Source organism: Monodon monoceros, unplaced genomic scaffold (genome assembly GCF_005190385.1).
Source record: "Monodon monoceros isolate NGI ecotype Baffin Bay Population unplaced genomic scaffold, NGI_Narwhal_1 Super_Scaffold_11, whole genome shotgun sequence".
NCBI classification, from domain to species: Eukaryota; Metazoa; Chordata; class Mammalia; order Artiodactyla; family Monodontidae; genus Monodon; species Monodon monoceros.
In genome coordinates, this window is record NW_021703767.1 from 124,482,479 (window position 1) to 124,505,280 (window position 22,802).

The window sequence follows — 22,802 nt, forward strand, 5'->3', positions numbered from 1 at the left end:
CCCCTCCCTCCATCCTCCCTTGTCAGATGCATTTTCTTCTCCCCCTCACCTCCCTGCAGCTTTCTGAAGATGAGAGTGACTTGGAGATCTCTTCCTTGGAAGGTCTCCCCCAGGACGTGATCCAGAGAGAGAAACCAAAGCCCTTGACTCGCTCGAAGCTCCCAGAGAAGATTGGTGCCAGCTCCTGGAGCCCTGGTCAGCCCAGGGCCCCTGGCTGGTGATCCTGTCCCAGAGCCTGGCGGCCAGAGGACCAGCCTCGTCGCCCAGCGGGGTGGGGCTGGCTCACGGTCCCCCCCCCAACAGATGGGGCTGCTGGGCCTCTTGTCGTCACCAGTAACCGAGAGGTCTTCTCCCCTGGAGAGAAGCAGAGCAGAAGATGGATATGATCTCTCCCGCCCCCTGTGAGGGGCCCTGGCAGTGCCCCTGGGTCCCAGGGCTTGAGAAAGGGTTGTAACAGGACCTCAGAGGAGCATCCTTCCTCCACCTCCACGTTCACTCCAGACTGAAAGGAAACACCTGGTCTCTAGTCCGGAGCGTTTTGTAAACCTGCAGAAACACTGTAGAGATGGGTCTTTTATGGGGTCCTTTTGGGGACTTATGCCTGAGTCAGTCATTCACTGATTGACCCAAAGCCATTTACTGAGGTCCTCCAGCCTCTCACTGCTGAGTTGGGGTAGAGGCAGAGATGGGGGGTGAAAAGTACAGGGTCATAATCTGTTGACAGAGATTGGGATGCTATGGGAGCGCAGACAGAGCCTCCCAGTGCAGCCTGGGGTGACCTTGGAGAGCTTCCCAGAGCTGATGTCTGGCAGGGCCTGCTCGTGGGTGGGAGGGAAGGAGGGCCTCATATCCCCAAAGAACCACAAATTAAATTTTTGATATTATTTCTAAAATTAGGTTATGTATATAACTACTGTATTTTTTTTTAATTTGAAAAGCATTAATTTATTATATGTAAACCTTTAAATACAGCACAATGTTTCTCACTCTCTGGTAGTTCTTCCTGTTTTTGGTGCTTTAGCAGGGGCTGGGTGGGGGCTGGAGCCATCTGTACCCCAACTGTGTCAGTTTAGGGCCTTCGGTGTGCAGTTGCCAAGATGGAGATAGGATTGCAGTCGGTTTGCTGGCGAGTCACACCGGTGGAAGAAGCCGGATCGGGCAGGGAAACGGCTCACGTGTAATGCAGGTCTGACCCCTGTGGGAGAAGGGAGAGCGGGAAGCAGGAGTGGGGAGAGGGGAGCCCCAGACCGCCTTGCGGCTGACATCTCCACCAACCCTGTGGGAGCTCCAGAGCAGGCACTGCCCACCAGGGAGTCCCCACTGGGCAGGAATGGCCAGGACCTCGTGCCCCCAGCCAGCTTGGCCATTGACTGAGGTGCCCAGGTGAGTGAGACCTAGTTGAACAGCCACTGTTTTCCCTAAAGGGAAACCCAGCCGTGCACCTCCAGGCCTCACGAGTAGAGGGAATAGCGTGATGAACCCACGTTCCCAACACCCAACTTCAACCGTTGTCCACTCAGCTCGTGGCCAGTCTTGCGTCACCTATCTCTCCCCACTACCTCGGGTCTGTCCCTCTCCCCAGCCCTCCATCCAGGCTTCTTTTGACCTCTGCGTGGTCCTGATACCTGGGCTAAGCCCTGAAGTTCTAGCAAGAGGAACCAGGGGAAGTGAGGAGGAAAGGCACTGCAGAGGGCAAAGGGGATCTGGGGCAAAGGAGGCTTGGGGGTATCATGGTGCCAGGCTGTTCAGTGAGGCCAGAGGCTAGCTTATGAAGGGCCTTACGTGGGACTCGGGTCAGCCCACCCCTTAGCTCCTGGGGAGTAAGTTCCCTTTGTGGATCTCATACCTTTTTTTTTTTTTTTTACTTTTTTTGAGGTGCACAGGCCTCTCACTGTTGTGGCCTCTCCCGTTGCGGAGCACAGGCTCCGGACGCGCAGGCTCAGCGGCCATGGCTCACGGGCCCAGCCACTCCACGGCATGTGGGATCTTCCCGGCCCGGGGCACGAACCCGTGTCCCCTGCATCGGCAGGCAGACTCTCAACCACTGCGCCACCAGGGAAGCCCTGGATCTCATACCTTTGAACAGCTGAGAAGGTGTACAACCAGGATCTCAGTGGCAAGTGAGGAGGGGAAGGGACAGTGAGTGGGGAGTAGTGGGGGCAGTTCATCCCTCTCTCAGAGTTCTGCCGACAAAGTTATGCTTTCTTATTCACAGGCTTTGGGCAAGGAAGGTGTAAAAAGGTGCTTGTGGGGTCCCTCGCCACATGCTGGTTTCCTGTAGCTCTGAGTGCACTACCGTTGCTGGTCCCCCACATCACAATGTGCTCTGGGACCTCTGCTTTTCGGCCTCAGGGTTGTCTCTGGTGGGAGGTTGCACAGGCTACTTGCAGGTACAGCCTGCAAATGCTGGAGAGCTGTCTCTACCAGGGCAGCCCACACCCAAGGTGGAGTGGGAGTTGGTGAGTAATCGCTCCAGCCTTCCCATGCTTTGGTGGGACAGTTCTGAGGTTAATTCTGCAGTTTCTCAAAGTCCCCAGGGGGAGTGAATCCCAGTCTCCTGCAACAGTTACAATTTATTAACACACCCTTTATTGGCCTTTCTCCCTCTGGTTTCATTTTTCTCACCCTCTCGCTTCCGCTTCTTGGGAGCATCTCTGAAATAAATAAAACCTGTACCCAAGTCCTTGCCTCAGGTTCCGCTTTCAGGGGGACCCAAGTGAAATAGATGTGAGTACACATGTCTTTTGCATGTGCTTACACATGCTAGTGATAATCACCTGTACAGAATGACTCTGTTCTTGAATGTACATTATCAAGTTCTATGTCCCCAAATGTGTTTCTCTATCTACTCTGGAGACTCACATATTAGTTTCGCATTTCTATGCTGTTTACCCCTCCCTACTTTTCAAATACATTAAAATTTTGGGGGGGCAAGATTTATAAGAACTTTGGAACATATGTGTATTAGTCAGGTTCTCCAGAGAAACAGAAGCAATAGGATATAGATATAGGTTCAGATATAGATATAGATATATGAAGAGGAAATTTATTACAGGAATTGGTTCATGCAGTTATAGAGGCCGAGAAGTCCCATGATCTGGTGTCTGCAGGCTGGAGAACCAGGAAAGCTTCTCAGTCTTGGAGTGTGAAGGCCTGAGAACCAGGAATTACAAGTCTCAAGGGCAGAAGATGGACGTCCCAGCTCAAGAAGAGAGAGCTAAATCGTCCTTTATCCTTCCTCTGCTTTTTCATTCTATTTGGGCTCTCAATGGATTGGATGATGCCCAGCCAGGATGGTGAGGGTGGAATTTCTTTGCTCAGTCTACTGATTCAAATGCTAATCTCTTCCGGAAGCACCCTGAGAGACACACCCAAAAATAAAGTTTTCCCAGCTATCTGGGCATCCCTTAGCCTAGTCAAGTTGACCCTGACATAAAATTAACCATCACAATATGTAACATAGTAAATTATTTAAAAATTATCCAAGCAGTAAGATTGATGTAGAAAAATTAGAAAACACAGATAATCAAAAAGAAAAATAAATTTGAATAATCCCCAAATCCAGAGTCAACTACTAGGTATGCATGCACTGATTAAAAACATACATATGTCTCCTTCCTAGAGTTCAACTATATTTATTCTTCTCTAACTTGATTTTCCTTCTTGAAAATAGGTTATAAATGTCCTTACATCAATACGCATGTGTCAACATAATTATATTTAATGGCCACATAGTATCACAAGGTAAAGATTACAAAAATTTATTTAGCCAAGCTTTCCTACGTTGGGCCTTTGATAAATCATGGAATGATAAACAAATGTGTATATACATCTTTGTGAGCTTAATAAAGATTTCCTTAGGATAAGGACTTAGGATAAGTCCTAATTTCCTTAGGATAAGGATACGGATAAGTGAGGTTGCTGGACCAACATCGTAATGAAAGCCAGCACTATATGCCAGGCACTGGTCCAAGTTTCTTACGAATATTCACTGACTGAGGGCTTGCCTGGCGGTCCAGTGGTTAAGACTCTGAGCTTCCACTGTAGGGGGCACGGTTTCCATCCCTGGTCGGGGAACTAAGATCCTGCATGCCGTGTGGTGCGCCCACACACACACACGCAAAATACACTGATTGAACCTGACAGTAACTCTTTCAGGAGGTGCTGCTATTACAGTCATTTTAGGACTAGGACGTGAGACACAGAGCAGTTAAACTTGCTTTGAGTCCTGTCTCCAGTAAACGGTATGACTGAGATCTGACCTGGCCAGCTGGCTCTGGAGCCCTGGCTCCTCACCATGTATTTTTTTTTCATATATATTTTTTCTTTTCTATTTCTCTTCTTTTTGTTTTTAATTAATTAATTTATTTATTTATTTTTGGCTGCATTGGGTCTTCGTTGCTGAGCGTGGGCTATCTCTAGCTGCGGCGAGTGGGGGCTACTCTTTGTTGCGGAGCATGGGCTCTAGGCACGAGGGCTTCAGTAGTTGTGGCCCATGGGCTCAGTAGTTGTGGCTCGCGGGCTCTAGAGCGCAGGCTCAGTAGTTGTGGCGCGTGGGCTTAGTTGCTCCGCGGCGTGTGGGATCTTCCCGGACCAGGGCTCGAACCTGTGTCCCCTGCATTGGCAGGCGGATTCTTAACCACTGCACTACCAGGGAAGTCCCTCACCATGTATTTAGCGGGATTTTCATTACATAAACACTCTCCAGAGAACCTGAGCCACTGAGTCTAGCGTTTGGGGTGCTCCTTTTCGCATTCCCTTGCCACCAGGGGGTATCATTCATCTCTAAATGTTTGGACAGTGTGGTAGAGGAAAAACGAAACCTCACCTTTTAAAAAATTTACATTTTTTAGTTTTCTTCTAAGACAGGATTTCTTTTTTCATTTTCCTATCAATTATTTCTATTTCTTCTTTTATAAATTGCCCGATTATATTCTTAGTGCTTTTTTTTGGTCAGTTGATGTAATTAACTTTTCCTTGTTTTTTTCTTTATCTTAAAAAAATATTTGTTTGTTTGTTTATTTTGTCTGTGCTGGGTCTTTGTTGCGGCACGCAAGACCTTTTTAGTTGTGGCATGCAGGCTTCTTAGTTGCGGCATGCGAACTCTTAGTTGTGGCATGCATGTGAGATCTAGTTCCCCGACCAAGGATCAAACCCAGGGCCCCTGCATTGGGATCGTGGAGTCTTACCCACTGGACTACCAGGGAATTCCCTCTTTATCTTTTTATTATGGAAAATTTCAAGCATATATAAAAATAGTGAGAATGTATAATGGCCTTGATGTCCTCATGGCTCAGCTTTAACAATTTAACAATTTAACATGTGAAGACTCTTATTTCCTGCAAACCTCTTGCCAACCTCCTCCTGAATAATCATATTATTATATCTACAGATATTTCCATATGTATCTCTAAAGTATATTTCCTTTTCAAAATAACCACTTTACCACCACCACTAAAATAAAACTCGGTAATATCTTCTAAACGTCATCCAGTCTGTTGTGTTCACATGTCCTCTCTTTTCCTATACATATTTATGTCTCTTTTAATCCATAGATTTCATTTCCACTTTCCCCTTCCTTCCTTCCCTCCCTCCCTCCTTTTATCCCTCACAATCCTTATTTTTTTTGTTGCTAAAGAAATTTGGTTATTTGCCTTGGAGAATTCCCCTGGTCTCGATTTTGCTGACTGCATTACTGTGATGGTGTTTAATGCATTCCTCTTTCCCCTGAACTATCTGTAAATTGTAGTTAGATCTAAATACTTGATCGGGTTCAACTTTTTTGATTTTTCGATTCTTTTTTGACAAAACACTTCGTAGGTGGCACTGTGCACTTCCAGCAACAGGCACATAACATCTGGTTCCCTCTTTTTATGGTGTTGATGATGGCATTGATGATATATTGAGGATCATTACCTAAATCCATCTATTATTCTTTTTTTTTTTTTTTTTTTGTGGTACGCGGGCCTCTCACTGTTGTGGCCTCTCGCGTTGCGGAGCACAGGCTCCGGATGTTCAGGCTCAGTGGCCATGGCGCTCGGGCCCAGCCACCCCGCAGCACGTGGGATCCTCCCAGACCGGGGCACGAACCTGCGTCCCCTGTATCGGCAGGCGGACTCTCAACCACTGCACCACCAGGGAAGCCCTAAATCCATCTATTGATGAGGGATTTCCAAAATTATGGTAGTCTATCATTCCTTTGGCATTTACTAGCTGGGACGCTTCTGTAAGGAGAAATTCCCCAAGTAGAACTGTCTGGTTGCCTTAAGATACCGTTTATATAGGTAAGGAAGCTAAGGGTTTGATTCTTACCCCTTTCAAAATAATGAGATGGTTTCCTTCTATACTCCATGGGAACCGTATGAACTCATACATTTAAATATATTTGATCTGTTGAAATTGATTGTGGTTGTTGTCCTTATTGATGTTGAACTCATCGTCTTTGGCCAATGTGTGCTTCTTGCTGTTGGTTCCTGGGTCCTTTTGAATGACCTTAGCAGTCTGATAGCTTCCTTGCTATCTGTTATGAAAGAAGATGCAGGCTCATAGCATACATTTCCCGCCTCAGACCTGAAATTAGTAATTTCTCTGGGGAAATCCTGGTTTCTTTTAGAGGAAGATGATATTTACAGACACAACCTGGGTGCCGTGGGGTCCTGGTTACCACTGGTATTGTCATTACTTCTAAGTGCCTTCAGTGGACAGAGACAGGAAATACAAGTAAGAAAATGTATTATAAGTTCCTACTGATACTTCCCATTCAAATTCAGGACTACAGGATTTTTACTTTATTTCATTGATTTAATATCTATTTGTATCTCTTTTCTTCCACTCCAAGGGTCTTGGCTCTGAACAGCACAATCTCAGACTTAAAATAGCAGTACCAACTTTATTGTCCACAATATGAATATTAAAAACAGTTTAAAATTTATTACTGTTATATTTTGGGGTTTTGGGGTCCTGAGGGTGTATCCCACTAGGGATGCCCAGTCAAATTACTATGTTTTAAAATCACTTCCAATAGTTTCTCTCTGCTACTGAATGGCTGTATAATTTGGTTTGCTTCTTCGTTTTACTTTTGATTTTTAGAGTTAGCATTTTTATCACTTAATTTGCTTCATATTGCTTTTATATATACATATTGCTAATATATAAAATGTAAATATATTAAAATTATATATATTATTATATAAATAAGACTTTATATATATTGAAAATATTAATCCATTGTCATACTGCTATTTTTTGTCTTTTAATTCTGTTTATAGGTTCCTTCCCACAGAGAGATTTTTAAGTTTTTATATGTCTAACTGACGTTTTCCTTTATAATGTCTGCCTTTAGTGGTTGTCAGCATCAGAAAGGCTTTTCTCATGCCAATATTCATACAATGTCATCTATATTTTCTTTTACTTCTATTAAAAAATTTAAAATGTGAATGCTTAATCTATCTGGACTTTGTGGGGGGAGGGTGTTAGCTGTGAGTTAGGGATGGTACTTATTTTTTTCCAAACAGCCAGTGGTCTCACCATCATTATTTGACAATTTATCCTTTTTTCACTTTTGAAAACATCCCCTTTATCAGATGGATATTATTGTATGTGCTTGGATCTGTTTCTGGACTTTTTATTTATTCCATTAATCTGACGGTTCTGGCACTGGAATCGCACTGCTCTTAATCATTAAAATTTATCATCCAGCAGGATGCAAATACCCTAATTATTTTTATCTCTCAGAATTTTATTATTGGTTATATTTCAAAGTTGAAATTATATCAGATTCTTATGAAGGCATCCAGATCTCCATCTATGAATAAACAAATAAATCTGGATGGCTCTCACGTGCACCTTCATGAGCCCTAATTACAACTCTTATTTGAAGTTGGGTCTAGTCAAAGCTCTAACTTGCGGGCTTCCCTGGTGGCGCAGTTGTTGAGAGTCCACCTGCCGATGCAGGGGACACGGGCTCGTGCCCCGGTCCGGGAAGATCCCACGTGCCGCGGAGCGGCTGGGCCCGTGAGCCATGGCCGCTGAGCCTGTGCGTCCGGAAAAAAAGCAGCTCTAACTTGGTCCTTAATTGGGTGTCTTTTGAATACTTCTAAGTAGAGTGTCCCGTTTCTCACAAATCCTCCTGCATCTCACAATTCTTCCTGGATTCCCATCAGGCTGGTTCTTTGTAGGGTGGGAACGTAATCCCTGGTAGTGTGGGGTGGCAGCGTGCTGTAGGCTCAGTTAACAAAATGTTTGTCAGGTGATTCGAGGTTAACAGGTTTTATTTTGCCGATAAGAATATAACAGAAAGAAAGTATGCAACAGTTAACACACTAGCACCTTTATTTTATAAAAGATTTTTAATACCAGATGAATAAGATTGAGTTAATCTTAGACTAGAAGACCTAACTTCCCAAGAATTGGCCCCTCACAATGACACGCACCCCTCGTTTTCTTCATTCACTTCAAAACGAGGTGGACAAATGAAGACCTGATTATGGACCAGCTCTGGTCCCTAGCCTGGCACTCGGGAACCGCAGTTTGTATCTGTGGACCATATATTACATGATTGCATGATTCAATAGGAAAAAAGAAAATGTAATGAGTTGTATCTTCTGAGATAACTTCAATAATAAGCTTAACTTATGCATGTAAGGATGATAATGATTGGAAGTTTGTAATAGGTTGGTGGCTACAACCTGAAAAAGGTTTTTACCACCTAAAAGTCCGAACCCACAATTTAGGAAGTAGAAGATACTCTGATCTCATGGCTGGAATCTGATAGTGTTGTGAAACTGAGATACACATGAGGCCATTTTCAATTTTGGAAAATCTAAAGTGAAATGACATTATAATAAGTTGATTTACACACTGTTATCAATTCTGAGTTTATAGGGAATTGAAGTAAAGCAAACTCTAAAGTCAACAAAACCTCAGCTGTGGTTCTACACTTTTTTCTCTTCCTTGTGTGTGTCCCCTGCCAGTTTCTGAGGGGAGCTACTGAGATCCTCCAAGTCTTCTCTAAGAGGAAGGGATGTGGAAAGAATCATTCATACCTGCATGGCCTATTCTCTGTCTGTTCTCATGCCTGTCTCATTTACATACCCGTCTCCCTGGAGGTAATGGTGCAGGTGCCATGTTAGAATAATAGACAGAAGAAGACAGAGCTGCCAGGCACTAACATTTGCTAAGTTCTTTAGGGAGGAGGACATGTCGTTGATCCTTGTATCCCCTGTTTCTACAGAGAGCAGACACTCCGCATCTGATAAGCCTAACTGGGCCAATTCTAAGTCAGTTATTGTGCCAGGAGTGTCGTCACAGTGTGTGAAGACACACCTGATGACGAGACAAGAGAAGAACCAACATAAGCAAGGAAAGAGACATATTTCCAAGGGATAGAGAGGACTCAGGATAAAGGTCTGAGGGGGGTGAATGGAGGACCTGAACCAGGATGAGGTAATGAGCTGAATTGTTGCTGCAATAGCTGGTCAGTGTTAGGCTCTTGTAGAAATGGAGATGTGTTCCATACTCAACAGAGCCCATCAGCATCATGGATCAAATAAATGGATGGTCTGAAGGAGTAGAGAGCTGCCATCTGCTCACTGATTCCATGATTTGACCACAGTCAGAGATCTTACAGAGGAGAACTTGGGCCCAATAGCTGATCACTAAGGGTCCATTGAGCCCCAAGATTCTAGAGCCTTTTCTTTGCCTTGGTTCAGCACAATAGTTATTCAGAGAAAGTGCTTTGAATTCCTGACCAGGAGTGGTATGTTGACTTAGAAGCTGCTACTGCTTGTTTTATTTTGTGCAGGATCAGCCCACGGGTGCCTACCGCACAGTGGCACTGTGGGCCAGAGTGGATGGCTCATGAGGACTTTTCAATGACATGTGGACCTTTCCGCAAGAGATAACCAGGGCTCTTCCAGGCTGCACCACCACTCAGGACAGGTGGGCAGGACTTGGCAAATTGTCTTATTCAGCCAGGCAACTCTCCTATCATTAAAAGAACAAAAATCAAGAACCTTTGAAGGTAGGTATAGAACAGGGACTTGTCCTGCTTTCCTGCTTACCCTTGTGTTGCCAAGGTCTAGCAGAGAGTCTTGCACCAAAAAGGCAATCAACAAATACCGATGGGTTTCCACAACCTGTGTTCTCAAGGAGACTCACTGTCAGGAAGTTCCTCCATCCTGGAAGTATCCAACACACAGGGCAATCCCACACGGAAAAGTCCTTATGACCTTTTTGCGTCCTCAGTTGCTGTACTGTCCCTCATTTTGTTTATAGGTACATCTAATTGATTTGCTTATAGCTGCTGCATCCCAGGCCTCATTCCTTCAATGTGTTAGATATACCCAGTCATAACTGAATCTCTGCCTCAGCTGACATGCCTTTGAGTTGCCCTTGAACTGTCTGTCCCCTACTCTTCAATATTCCAGCACATATGCATACCACTATCACCACCACCACCTACACCATCACTGCCACCACCACTGCCACCACCATCGCCATTGCCACCGCCACCACCACCACCGCCACTGCCATCACCACCACCACCACCACCATCACCACCACCATCTCCTCCACCATCACCATCCCACCACCTCCTTCATCATCACAACCACCACCATCACCACCACCATCGCCACCACCACCACCGCCACTGCCATCACCACCACCACCATCACCACCACCATCTCCTCCACCATCACCATCACCACCACCTCCTTCATCATCACCACCACCACCATCACCACCACCACCACCACCACCATCACTACCACCTCTTCAACCACCACCACCACCGCCGCTATCATCACCACCACTATCATCACCGCCTCCACAGCCACCACCATTGTATATTTATCCATGTAACTCTGGGGATTGTCACTCATTTGTGAACACATCTTCTATTGTAGACAGAGTGGAAAGAGCCTGAAGAAGGGAGCTCGGGGCACTGATTCAAATCCTGACAGCCACAGACCTGTTTTGTGACCTTGGGAAAGTCACGTAACATTTTGTTTTCTCACCTGTGGAGTGAGAAGTTTGGCAGAGCCATCTTCTAGACTTACAGTATTGTATAATCCCATGAATGCCTTAGGCTTTAGAAATTCACTTTTACCTTTAAAAAGGTTAGTCAATTTACTAATTATAACCTGAAAGTCCTTCTGATATTTAAAAAATCCTCTTGCTTTCTCTTTGTTCTTTGAAAATTTAGAGCTGCCTCATTTCATAATGCCTGAAGCCTATATTTATAATCAGCATCTATTTCATGGTTCTGAGCCGTTTTTCACGTAATTGTCTTTTTTTTTGGTTTTGGAATTAGTTCTTTTGTGGTTAATGTATAGCAGAAACAAAATGACTTTAGAAAAAGCCCTTTGGGAAATATGGGGTTCACAGCTGTATTACTAGGGGCACACAGCACTGAGAGAGAAAGGTCTCAGAAGGGAAAGCAGCCCCATTCTGGGGAGAGAGAGAAAGGAGCAGCCGAGGCCAGAGGCTGGTGGTGTGCCTGAAATTTGCAGTGGTAGACAGTAGTTTGAGGGTGGCCTGGAATAAGCCAGAAAATGGTAGTCTGGACTCCAGAGGGGAAGGGAAGACTATGTCCAGTGAGACCGGCAGGGGGCGACAGATCACAGAGCACCGGTAGGGTGAGAGCTGAGGGTGGGTCAGGCGGAGGCTCTGCGTTTATGTGGGGCATTCCAGACACTCCAGGAAAGAACGGCCCTTACCTGGGACCCACAGATGGGTAGATTTAGGTACATTTGGGTTTCACATGTAAATTCTGAGAGAGCTGAAATGTTTAGGGAGGGTACTGCAGCAAAGAATGGGACTTCCTATTAGTCAAGGGCATTAGGGGTTTGGAGCATCAATATCTGGAGTGTGGCTGTGTATAAATGATCACATGATTTCTACTCAACGGCTGCTGCAGGCTAGGTGGCAAATATACTTTTTTTTTTTTTTTACAAATTTATTTTATTTATTTATTTTTGGCTGTGTTGGGTCTTCGTTGCCTCTTGCAGGCTTTCTTTAGTTGAGGCGAGCGGGAGCTACTCTTCGTTGCAATGTGTGGGCTTCTCATTGCGGTGGCTTCTTTTGTTGTGGAGCACGGGCTCTAGGCGTGCGGGCTTCAGTAGTTGTGGCACGCGGGCTCAGTAGTTGTGGCTTGCGGGCTTTAGAGTGCAGGCTCAGTAGTTGTGGTGCACGGGCCTAGTTGCTCTGCGGCATGTGGGATCTTCCTGGACCAAGGCTCGACCCCGTGTCCCCGGCATTGGCGGCGGATTCTTAACCACTGCACCACCAGGGAAGCCCTATACTTGGTTTTAATACTCCTTGAACGTGTATATATTTCTCATTCTAGATGTGGATTCAGGCATTCTCAGTACATTCTTTAGTCACATAGGTGGTTGAAAGTTTCCCTGTAGAAGGGGTTTAAGGGTGACGATCTGATTTGGGGGGCCCAAGGCATTAGAGTCGGTGAAAATGGAAAATAAAAAGATTTCATTCTTATTCTTAAATGATAGAATACTTAGGTGTAGAGAAGTAGGATAATTGTTTTCCATCATTACGTTAAAAGATGTGATTCCACTGTGTTCTAGAAAATCTATTATCACTCCAAATGCCATTGCTTTGTAGTCAATCTGTCTTTTTTCTTGATTTAAGTTTAAGATGTTCTCTTTATTGCTGCAATTCTACATTTTCATCACTGTGTAAGTTTGGATTCATTTGTTTTTTTCTATCTTTATTAAGATACAGTATGAATTTAAGTTGGAGGATTTATATCTTTAAAAAACTTTAAAAGTTGCAGTATTCTAAACATAAAGATAATTAACTGGACTTTACAGAAACTGATCTAGGATTTTTTATTCTGCATATGGTTGGCTAGTTCCTTCCACAAACAGATAATAGCAGCTGACACTGATGGAGCACTTATTGTACAATAAGTACCTTGATGAGAGTTACTGTTATTCCCCCATTTTACAGAATGGAGTACTGAGGCTCAGATAGGTTCAAGGTCACATGACTATACATGGTAGAGGGAGAGTTTGAACGTAGGGTAATTTGCTTTAGCAACTACTGTTCTTGCTATACTTCCTCTTGATATTAGCCTCAAGTTTTCAAACCTTTAGTGTGCTTATTTTTCTTTTTTAAAATTTATTTTTATTCTATTTGGGGTGGCTCTTAGGGGACTAATAAATACTAGTTGAAGGGGACAAAAGTCTCCACTCATGACCAGGTTCTCCTGTCCTCAGGTTTGAATGCACTTTCCCAAGCATGTTTCTGCCCAGCTCTTTCCCACAAACCTTCCTCCTCTACCTTAGAAAGATGCACTCCTGCCCAGGGAACCTCTAGGGTGTACAGGGCCCTGAGCAAATATTTTTCATAAAGCTGTTTATGAAAACTATTTGATTAAGACAAAGAAATTGCAGTTAATTAAAATTTTAAATTAATTTTAAAGAATTTAAAATCCATGGGCATGGGCTCATGTGACATAGTGATTTATTGTTGGCAATATAGAAAAATAGGGGGAGCAGAGGTACTTATGGATTTGTTTATTGTCCAGTTGGTGCATGTGAAGACTCTCTGTAGTGTTCTGGCACCGTCTCATCCTGTTCAGGTCCAGGAAACATTCTTCATGTTCTTTATTGTGAAATGCACCATTCCTGGCTAATTTCATACTCCTCATTATGAGAAAAAGGTAGCAATGCTGTTACTGCTCCCATTGCTGTGGCTGTTTGTATTGAAACAATATAGATCTGCTCATTCCCGCAGTTCCCTGATATCAGCTATTTAGTGACGGTGATATCACTGCTTACGATGCTGCCTCTGCATCAGGCCACCTGTGAATACTGGCTTCCAATGACTCTCAAATGTTGCCTGCTTCGTGGTTGAGGAGCACAAAAACAGATCTTACCCGGAGTATACAGGAAAATGAGAATGATAGATCTCTGGTCTTGTTACCTTTACCATTTGGAATTTTTTAACCTGAAGGTAGACCACATCTTCTTTTTTTAAAAGATTAATTAATTTATTTTTGGCTGCATTGGGTCTTCGTTGCTGCATGCGGGCTTTCTCTAGTTGTGGCGAGCGGGGGCTACTCTTCGTTGCGGTGTGCGGGCTTCTCATTGCGGTGGCTTCTCTTGTTGCAGAGCACGGGCTCTAGGCACATGGACTTCAGTAGTTGTGGCACGCGGGTTCAGTAGTTGTGGCTTGTGGGCTCTAGAGTGCAGGCTCAGTAGTTGTGGAGCATGGGCTTCGTTGCTCTGTGGCACGTGGGATCTTCCTGGACCAGGGCTCGAACCCGTGTCCCCTGCATTGGCAAGCGGGTTCTTAACCACTGGGCCACCAAGGAAGTCCCTAGACCACATCTTCTGACCACGTCTTCTCTTGAAATTTTTAGGCTTTAATCACTGCCTTCATAGGATGTGCTCTCGTTCAACGTAGACACACCTTTGCCTGCAGGGAGGATGGACGAGGGGCCTGTGAGTGGAGTGAGAAAAGCGAGGCACATACCTTGTATGAGTCATGTCCATCTGTCCTCTACCGTGGGGGAAGACTGAGCAGGAGAGCGCAATGTCGCCGCATGGATTAGGAGCAAGCGAGGACATCAATTAAAGCGCCCCCTGGTGTTGCAGAGCGGCAATCTCAAGAGGCTTCAGGGGATGTAGGTGAGACCATCCCCAGAGGACGGCTGGGCGTGAGGCATGGAGCCGGTGAGGGCTTGGGAGACCTCCGTGGGCGCCAGCAGCTGGGGACACATAGGATAAGTGACACCTGCTGCTGTCCGATGTTGTAGGTCTGAGGCGGCACTGAGCATAGAACATGGGGGAGGGGGGAGGGTTGACACACTGGCCCTGAACTTATTCTGTGGAATATGTGAGTGTCACCCCAACTCAGCATGTTAACACCATTTTAGGGGCCCAATCTTGCATGATCTCACAAAGAAATACTGTAAGTAGGAAGGGTAAGCTGCTGGCCTGGCTGCTGTCCTAAAACGGGACACGTAGGCGTGTTCCAGAGCTCCTTTGGGCATCCGACATCCCCACATCCAGGGTAGAGAGTCAGCACTGAGAAGGGGAGAAACAGGGATGGAGTTCTCTGTGTCCTGGTCTGGGCTTGAGGCGTCTTCTCAGATGGCACTGCTGGCCCCAGCCAGTTCCAGGCCCTGAGGGGTGCTTAGAAAATGTCAAGGAAGGAGCAGGGCCCCGTGAGGCCCAGGCCGCTTGCCTGCTCAGGCCTGAGCCATGTACCGCTGCTGCTAATCTCCTCACGACGGTGACCACATCCACACTTGCGGTTGTAGCGTCAGCTCTAGGCCTCTGCACGCTGGACACAGGAAGGAAGCTAGGTTGTGCTGAGTTCTGGTTTGGTGGGTGAGGATGGACCTCTAATTTAAATCTTCTATTTGGTATGATCACTTCTTTTACCATTTGATCTGTACTGTTGTGAAAACAAGCAACTGTTTTGTTCTTGACTTACAGCCTGAACCCATAATAAGGAAAGGATGTTTCTTCCAGCTGCAGAGGTCTGCCCTGACCTTGTCCTCACAGGGCTCCATTACCGGATGGAGGAGCTTTTCTTTCTTGCTTCAAATGGCAATCTTCCATTAAATGTTTGTTCTTTGCTCACCTGAGGGAGGTCTCTTGCCTTGGATAAGCTCTTTCAAATCTGGAGGTACCCTCTAGTGAGTATGAACGTCTGTGTAATGGTGTTTTGGGGGCTGTTGTGGTCATTATTGTTTTGTCTTTTGCCAGTTATTCCTGTGACAAGGCATATGTATATGCTTCATATGTACGTAGGTTTGGGTGTGTTTCATAGCACAGTAGGTGCTGGATTCCTAATTTAACAGAAGAGGAAATGAGTGTTCTGAGTGACCTGGCCAGACCAGAGTCCACAGCAAGGATCTATACCCTGGAATCACGTATCGAGACTGTCGACTGAAGAAAAATGCAAGCCTAAAAGTTGTGAGTTATGTTTTATTCGGGGACCTTACTGAGGACTAAAGCCTGGGAAGGCAGCCTCTCAGATAGCTCTGAGGAACAGCTCCAAAAAGATAAGGGAGGAGCCAGGTTATATAGGAGTTTTTGCTGAAAAAATCAAAAAGCAAAGACAAACCAAACATGGGGTAGAACATCAAAAGATTACTGCTAATCACAAAAGACAGACGACTCAAGTTAATGATTTTAGTGCTTTTTTGGGGGGGGCGGTTACACGGGCCTCTCACTGTTGTGGCCTCTCCCATTGCGGAGCACAGGCTCTGGACGCGCAGGCTCAGCGGCCGTGGCTCACGGGCCCAGCTGCTCCGCGGCATGTGGGATCTTCCCGGACCGGGGCACGAACCCGTGTCCCCTGCATTGGCAGGCGGACTCTTAGCCACTGCACCACCAGGGAAGCCCTCTCATGCTTCTTAAGCCCACAAGCAATTGGTGTTGCCACAAGGTTCTCCAAACCCCCGGAAAACTAAGGCACATCTTCCTGGGTTATCAATTTTATTTAAATATCTGAGGGGATTAAGGTTAAGCATTTTAACTGGCAAATAATTTTAACCCTTAAAACATTACAACAAATACAGATATATTAAAGAGCAGAACGTGATGTGCACAAGAGTCCCTCTCTGGAGCTCTAATTGGGTCTGGGCCCTCCAGGCCTCCTGGACAAGTTTCCCAAAGCTGAACTTCTCTCTCTTTTTTTTTTAATGTTTAAAAAATATTTTTGAGATATAATTCATATAACATAAACATCACAGCTTTAAAGTGTACAAGTCAATAGTTTTTAGTATATTCACAATGTTGCCCAGCCATCCCCACTATTACCCTCTTTTTGAGGGGTTCTTTCGTGAAACAGTTTGGGATGCTACCTCCCTGCCGCTCTTCCTCCAGAGAAGAATTCACAGCATCAGTGACAGGAGGTAGGGAAAAATTCTTATTTGTGAGGGTGGCTTTTGGGGATGCATTTTCAGTTCCTATCAAGTCCTTCCACCTAGGCAATTCTATTTGGGAGACAGCCTGTTCCTCGAGTATTCATGCTGTGCTGTGGATGGATTATCACTAAAAGAATCAAGGATGAAGCCTTCCTGCCATAGAAATGACCAAATCACAAAGGACTAAACAGCTTAGAAACTGTGAAAACTTCTGAGAGAATAGTAGGGGCTGGACTTGCTTTAATCAGGTTTCAATGCAGAGACAGGTGTCCTGTCAATTCCCTCATTCAGGGACACATTTGTGGTGACATTAACAAAGTCAGCATTCCCTGGAGACCCACAAAAGCCTGATCCAATGTGAGTTTGTGCCTTTCTGTAAAGATTTGCTGTGGGACTCCAAGCAGTTTAGATAATGGCCTTCTTCTCACTGAAGATGCCCATGGCTATTCCATGGGGCCAGATCCGTGGTCATGTTGTTTTTCACTTTTCATGCAAATTCACAAGCAGGCTTGAACTATGGTGGCTTCTCTTGGCATTCCTGCCCAGTATCTGCCCTGAATGAGGACTTGATTTTGCCTCTGATTTGGGATTTTCTCTTCTTACAGACTTCCTGGAGATTCTTGAGACAAACACATGCCTTCTCAAAGCCATATAGCAAAATCCTGTTAACTTAGGTCCTAGATTTCATAACCACTGCAAATTCTGAGAACTTGGGGTGGAGGAAAATGGCACCTGCCTCTTTGATAAATGGTAATTTGCAAAGCTGTGAATAACAATAATTATTCTTTATAGGCTAGTACCATGTGCTAGATGCTTTACACGTATTATTTTTAATCCTCACAACAACCTTGCAAGGTAGGTGTTAGCCCATGTTGACTGAGCTGCTGAGGCTGAGAGAGGTTAGTAACTGGCCTACTTTCATACAGCTTGCTAGGAAATGCTCTGACTCCAAATTTCCCAGGACCCCTCCTCCCCCTTTCCTTTAAGCCTTACTTCTCATATGGTCCCTTGTCTTGGTGCATTGAAACACAATGGGCTTTGAGTCTGTTGACTGAAAAAAAGTGCACAACCTAAAAGTTGAGAATTATGTTTTATTCGGTAGCTTTACTGAGGACTTAAGCTCTGGAGACAGGCTCTCAGATAGCTCTGAGGGACAGATCTGAAGAGGTAAGGGAGGAGCCGGGATATACAGAAATTCAAACAAAAAACCCAGGTAGATGAGCATCAAAAGATTACCACTCATTAAAGAAAACCAGACATCTCAGGTTAATGAATTTAGCACTTTTCTATGTATGGGAAGATGCAAGAATCTGGGCTCATTTAAATCATTCCTTTGATAGACACCTCAGCTACCTAGGGCCAGTATCCTGTTTTTCTCCATCCTGAATCCCTGTAGGGTGCACATTCGGGGACTGCAGTGGCTGATGGATCGGTCGTCCCAGCATCCTTTGTTTACTGATATGGTAGGCGACATTTTTTGTCCACAAGTCAGACAGACATGATTCAAATGCCAGCTCCACTAATCACTAGAAGAATGACTGTTACCTCTCTGAGTCTCAGTTTCCTCAGCTCTAATTGTGATAATAATGCTTTGGGAAATTGCTGGTTGCTATGGAAATGAAATGAGCTGAAGCACTTCCAAGTCCCTGGCATGGTATTGGCACATTACATAGCACAGCAGAATCTCAACAAGTGGCACTTTCTTTTCCTTCTTTATTCATCTTTGTATCTGCCATGGCACCTGGTACAGAGTAGGTACTCAAGAAACATTTGAGGAAGTAAATTCAAAGGATTCTCCGTGGCCTTGTTTCATAGGGACGTTGTGAAGTTGGACCCTCTCCAAAAGCTCCCTGAAAGAACAAAAGCGGTTTTGAAGCATGTCAAAGCTACTCATGGTTAAAATCTCTAGGATGAAGCAGGAAGACAAGAAAAATCATAAAAATAACAATAATACTAAAATTCTGAAGTAAAATTTGCTAGGTTGGAGGGCTGTTGATCTTCAAGAAATAGCAAGTTGAGGTGTGTCAAGTTGTGGATTGGCAAGGGACAATAAAAGTGATGAGAATGGCTCTTGGTCTTGGAGGGTTGTTCAACAATGCCTGAATTGGTTGGAGACAGTGCACTTTTGTAAGTGTATCCTTGTTTAAGAGAATAAAGGATAAAATACAAGACTTTTGAATGCGTGATGTGGAGTGTTGGAGGGAGTGCACCTTCCCTGTTGTGCAGGGAGTGGTTGGCTGAGGTCTTGGAAGGGATTCGGGAGGGTGAGAGTGTGACGTGGGTGCTGCTTGTCCCCAGCCACTTGCATGACAGACACTGCTCACTGACCATGGCAGTCTCTCATGCCTGAGTCCTTCTCAGCACAGTCAGTTGGAATCAGTCTAGACTTTTAAGATCCAATGATTGTTGTCCCTGGCTCCAAACAGGGAGATGTTTGTGCCCATTTGGTACAAAGCTTCAAAGACCCCTCTTCCCTCCAAGGAAGCTTCATTCTAGTCTCCTGACACAGCTAGGTCATGGCACCAAAGCTACTAGAACCTCTCAGGATGGCATTAAGATTTTAGTGAAGTGCAGTAGTTCCCCGTTATCCATGGGGGATACATTCCAAGACCCCCAGTGGATGCCTGAACCCGCAGAGAGTACCTAACCCTATATATACTATATTTTTTCCTATACATACATACCTATGATAAAGTTTAATTTATAAATTAGATGCAGTAAGAGATTGTTGTTAAATAATAACTAATAACCAAATAGAATAATTATAACAGTATACTAATAAAAGTGGATTTATCATGCACTGTGGCAGTAACGTCTGCAGTTTAAGGTATGATAGCAAAACTAGCACAAATTTCTTTTTCCTTCTTCACAATTTCACAGATAGGAAAGTCATTCTAACCATAAGTCTAACCATAAATACGCAACCTCAGCATATTTTTTCTTTCCTTATGTCAAGAACTTTCACCTTTTCACTTAAAGGAAGCGCTTTAAGGCTTCTCCTTGGCATATCTGAGTTGCCTGCAACACTACTCTTCCCACTGGGGCCATTATTAAATAAAACAAGGGTTTCTTGAACACAAACACCGTGATAACATGACAGTGTATCTGATAACCAAGATGGCTACTAAGCGACTAATAGGTGTCATACGCTGGACAAGAGGATGATTCACTTCCTGGATAAGACAGAGTAGGATGGAGTAGGGCGGAGTGGGATGGTATGAGATTTCATCACACTACACAGAATGGTGCACAATTTAAAACTTACGACTTTATTTCTGGAAATTTCCATTAAATAATTTTGGACCACAGTTGACCAGTGGTAACTGAAACCACAGAAAGCAAAACGGCAGATAAGGGGGGACTACTGTCGCCATTAATATGTTTTGCTTCTTTTTGCAATGCATTTGCCCTAGAACTCAGACACAAGTCTATGCCCACTAGGTTAGAGGACAATCAAAATTACACACTGCATCCAGAATCATCCCTACTCATGCTTGAAGTAAACCTGTTCTTTGTCATTTTTCTTCTCTTGAGATGGGATTTTCTAGGACATACTTCATTCCTCATGCTCCTCAAGTCTACCAAACCCACTTGGCACAATGGATATTTCTGTGGGAGCTGTACCCACTCAAGGTCTCTGATGAAAGCCTGGCCTGGGTGTCCATGTTTCTTTTAATTAAGATACATTTGCTTTAAGTAGTAGTAAATCCCAACTGAAATTTGGTTATGCAATAAAGATGCTAACTATCATACATTACAAAGAGTTCAGAGATGGAATGTCTGCAAATGAGGAGCAAAATTAGAGTTCTCTTTCCACTTTCTCTAGGCTCTCCTTTCTGCTCTCCTTCATCTTCAGGCTGGTAGCAACCTAGCTTCAATGTTTCCAGTCATCACATATAATCATGGTTATGCTAGATGGAGGAAGAATGTGTGTGTGTGTGTGTGTGTGTGTGTGTGTGTGTGTGAGTGTGTGTGTGAGTGTGTGTGTGTGTGTGTGTGTATTTGGGGGATGGGTCTGTAGGTTTTGCTGTCTTCTCATTAGGAAGTGAAGAAATCATTTTTTTAGAATCCTCCAACAGACTTTCCTTTATAAATCACTAGTTAAAACTGGATCATATGCTCCATTCCCTAAATCAATCCCTAGGAAGGGGAATGTGTCACTATGATTGACTTAGGCCAATCAAAATATATCCTTTGAGCTGGGGAAAGGGCCATAGGATGGAGGGTGGATATACTTCTTTAGCAAGAAAAAGTGATGGTCGTAGGATGGATGTTGAGTAGCCAAGGCTACTACAGGGACAGAACTGATTGGATCAGAGGTGCACCCTTCACAGAGGATGACAAAGTTTTCATTGGTTAGTGGTCAGTCAGATTTTCTCTCGTGAGAAGAATTTAAACTAAGAGAAACGTAGGTTCTGCTTAGATTGTAGTAGATACTTTAACTAAAAGTTCATGCAGAGTTGGATCTGGGTGGGGCAACCATTTTTAGTTGAGGAGTAAGCAGCTGGCAGAGAGGCCCCAAATCATACGGTGGGTTTTCTGCTCCTTACATACAAAAAGACTTGACCAGGATATCCATATATGCTTGCATCCCAGGTTGAGCACAATGTAGATTTAGCTGGTCTCTCTGCCTACCTAGAATGTGTTATCTTTGTACTTCTCAAACTAATGAAGTAATTTAGGTGGGTAAAAAGCACTAAAGCTAAGATGATGCTTGCTCTTCAAGGCCCACCTGTTCTTAAGTGTCTGGATATAATCCTCAGTAGTATTGGCTTGGCAATACCCACCCAATAGAGTCAACAAGACCTCTAGTTCCTCAGACCTGACCCTTTTCCACTGGGAGAATTCTGTGAGGCTCACACAGTCACATTGTGTTTCCTGAGCACAATGACAGCTGGAATGGCCAGTATCTTTTACGCTGGTCCCTGGAAAGACTTCATCTTGCCCTTACTTTGGAATGATAGTTTAGCTGGTTGTAAAATTCGAGCTTGACAACTGTTTTTCCTCTGAACTTTGAAGATATGATTACAAAGTCTTCTGGCATTTTTTGGTACTGATGTCAGTCTCATTGTCATGGATTTATAATAAATAATCTTTTCTTTACTTATTTTAAGATGTTCTTCTTATTCCTGATATACTACATTTTCATGACTATGTCCCTAAGTATAGCTTAATTCTCCTCAGGAGGCAGTGTACTTTTCATACCAGAGAATATGTCTTTCTCCAGTTCTAGAGACATTTCCTCTCCTCCAGGTTGACTAATCTTTTCTCTTGGATCCATATTAAGTGAATGTTAAAGTTCCTCATCTTGTGTGTCATGTCTCTAAAATCTTTTTTAGGCATTACATCTCTTTCTCTTCTTGTGCTGAGTCATTTTCTTTACTCATTCTTCTGAGATACCATGCTATATCTAGTCCATTATTTCACCTGACTATGATTCTTACATCAATGACTATATTTTAAATTTCCAGCATTTCTATTTGGTTCATTTTAAAATACCACCTGTTCGTTTTTCCCAATTCTTTTTTGGGGGACACATTTAAAGTGTCCTTGTTTTACAGCCTCTTATATTTTTCTATTAGCTGTAGATCTTGATTTTTGATTTCTCTTGGTTTTCAAATCTGGTGACTTTCTCATCATGATTTATTTCCTCACATGCTTTATAATTTTTGATAGTGAGCTTAATTTTAGTGAAAGATGTTTTAGTGAGGGAAGCTTGTGTATGCTGGGATATGGATGCATCCATATGGAGTACCTGCTCTGGGACCTTATAATTTCAGTTATTTCAGGCTATTATCTTTCTTTCTTCCTTCCTTCCTTTTTCTTTCTTTCTTTCTTTCTTTCTTTCTTTCTTTCTTTCTTTCTTTCTTTTTCTTTCTTTCTTTCTTTCTTT

The 22,802-nt window shown here is 44.0% G+C and overlaps 1 protein-coding gene across 26 annotated transcripts in view; it reads left to right on the forward strand.

Moving 5' to 3' along the window:
• The window catches only part of DZIP1L (DAZ interacting zinc finger protein 1 like), an 83,172-nt gene that overhangs the window by 45,635 nt on the left and 14,735 nt on the right, over window positions 1–22,802 (forward strand). For 9 of the 26 annotated variants that reach the window (XM_029214501.1, XM_029214502.1, XM_029214503.1 and 6 more), the window contains 9 exons: window positions 60–1,383; window positions 1,876–2,120; window positions 9,803–10,021; window positions 13,762–13,980; window positions 14,390–14,657; window positions 15,471–15,673; window positions 15,789–15,953; window positions 17,515–18,372; window positions 18,725–19,073. In XM_029214501.1, the coding sequence (XP_029070334.1) occupies window positions 60–221 (162 nt within the window). In that variant the 3' untranslated portion in view covers window positions 222–1,383; window positions 1,876–2,120; window positions 9,803–10,021; ... (4 more) ...; window positions 17,515–18,372; window positions 18,725–19,073. Of the gene's footprint in view, window positions 1–59; window positions 1,830–1,875; window positions 2,121–2,215; window positions 2,672–3,055; window positions 4,408–9,802; window positions 10,022–13,761; window positions 13,981–14,389; window positions 14,658–15,470; window positions 15,674–15,788; window positions 15,954–17,514; window positions 18,373–18,724; window positions 19,074–22,802 lie in introns of those variants that run through there. The other 17 variants (XM_029214482.1, XM_029214486.1, XM_029214483.1 and 14 more) reach the window with 17 other exon arrangements.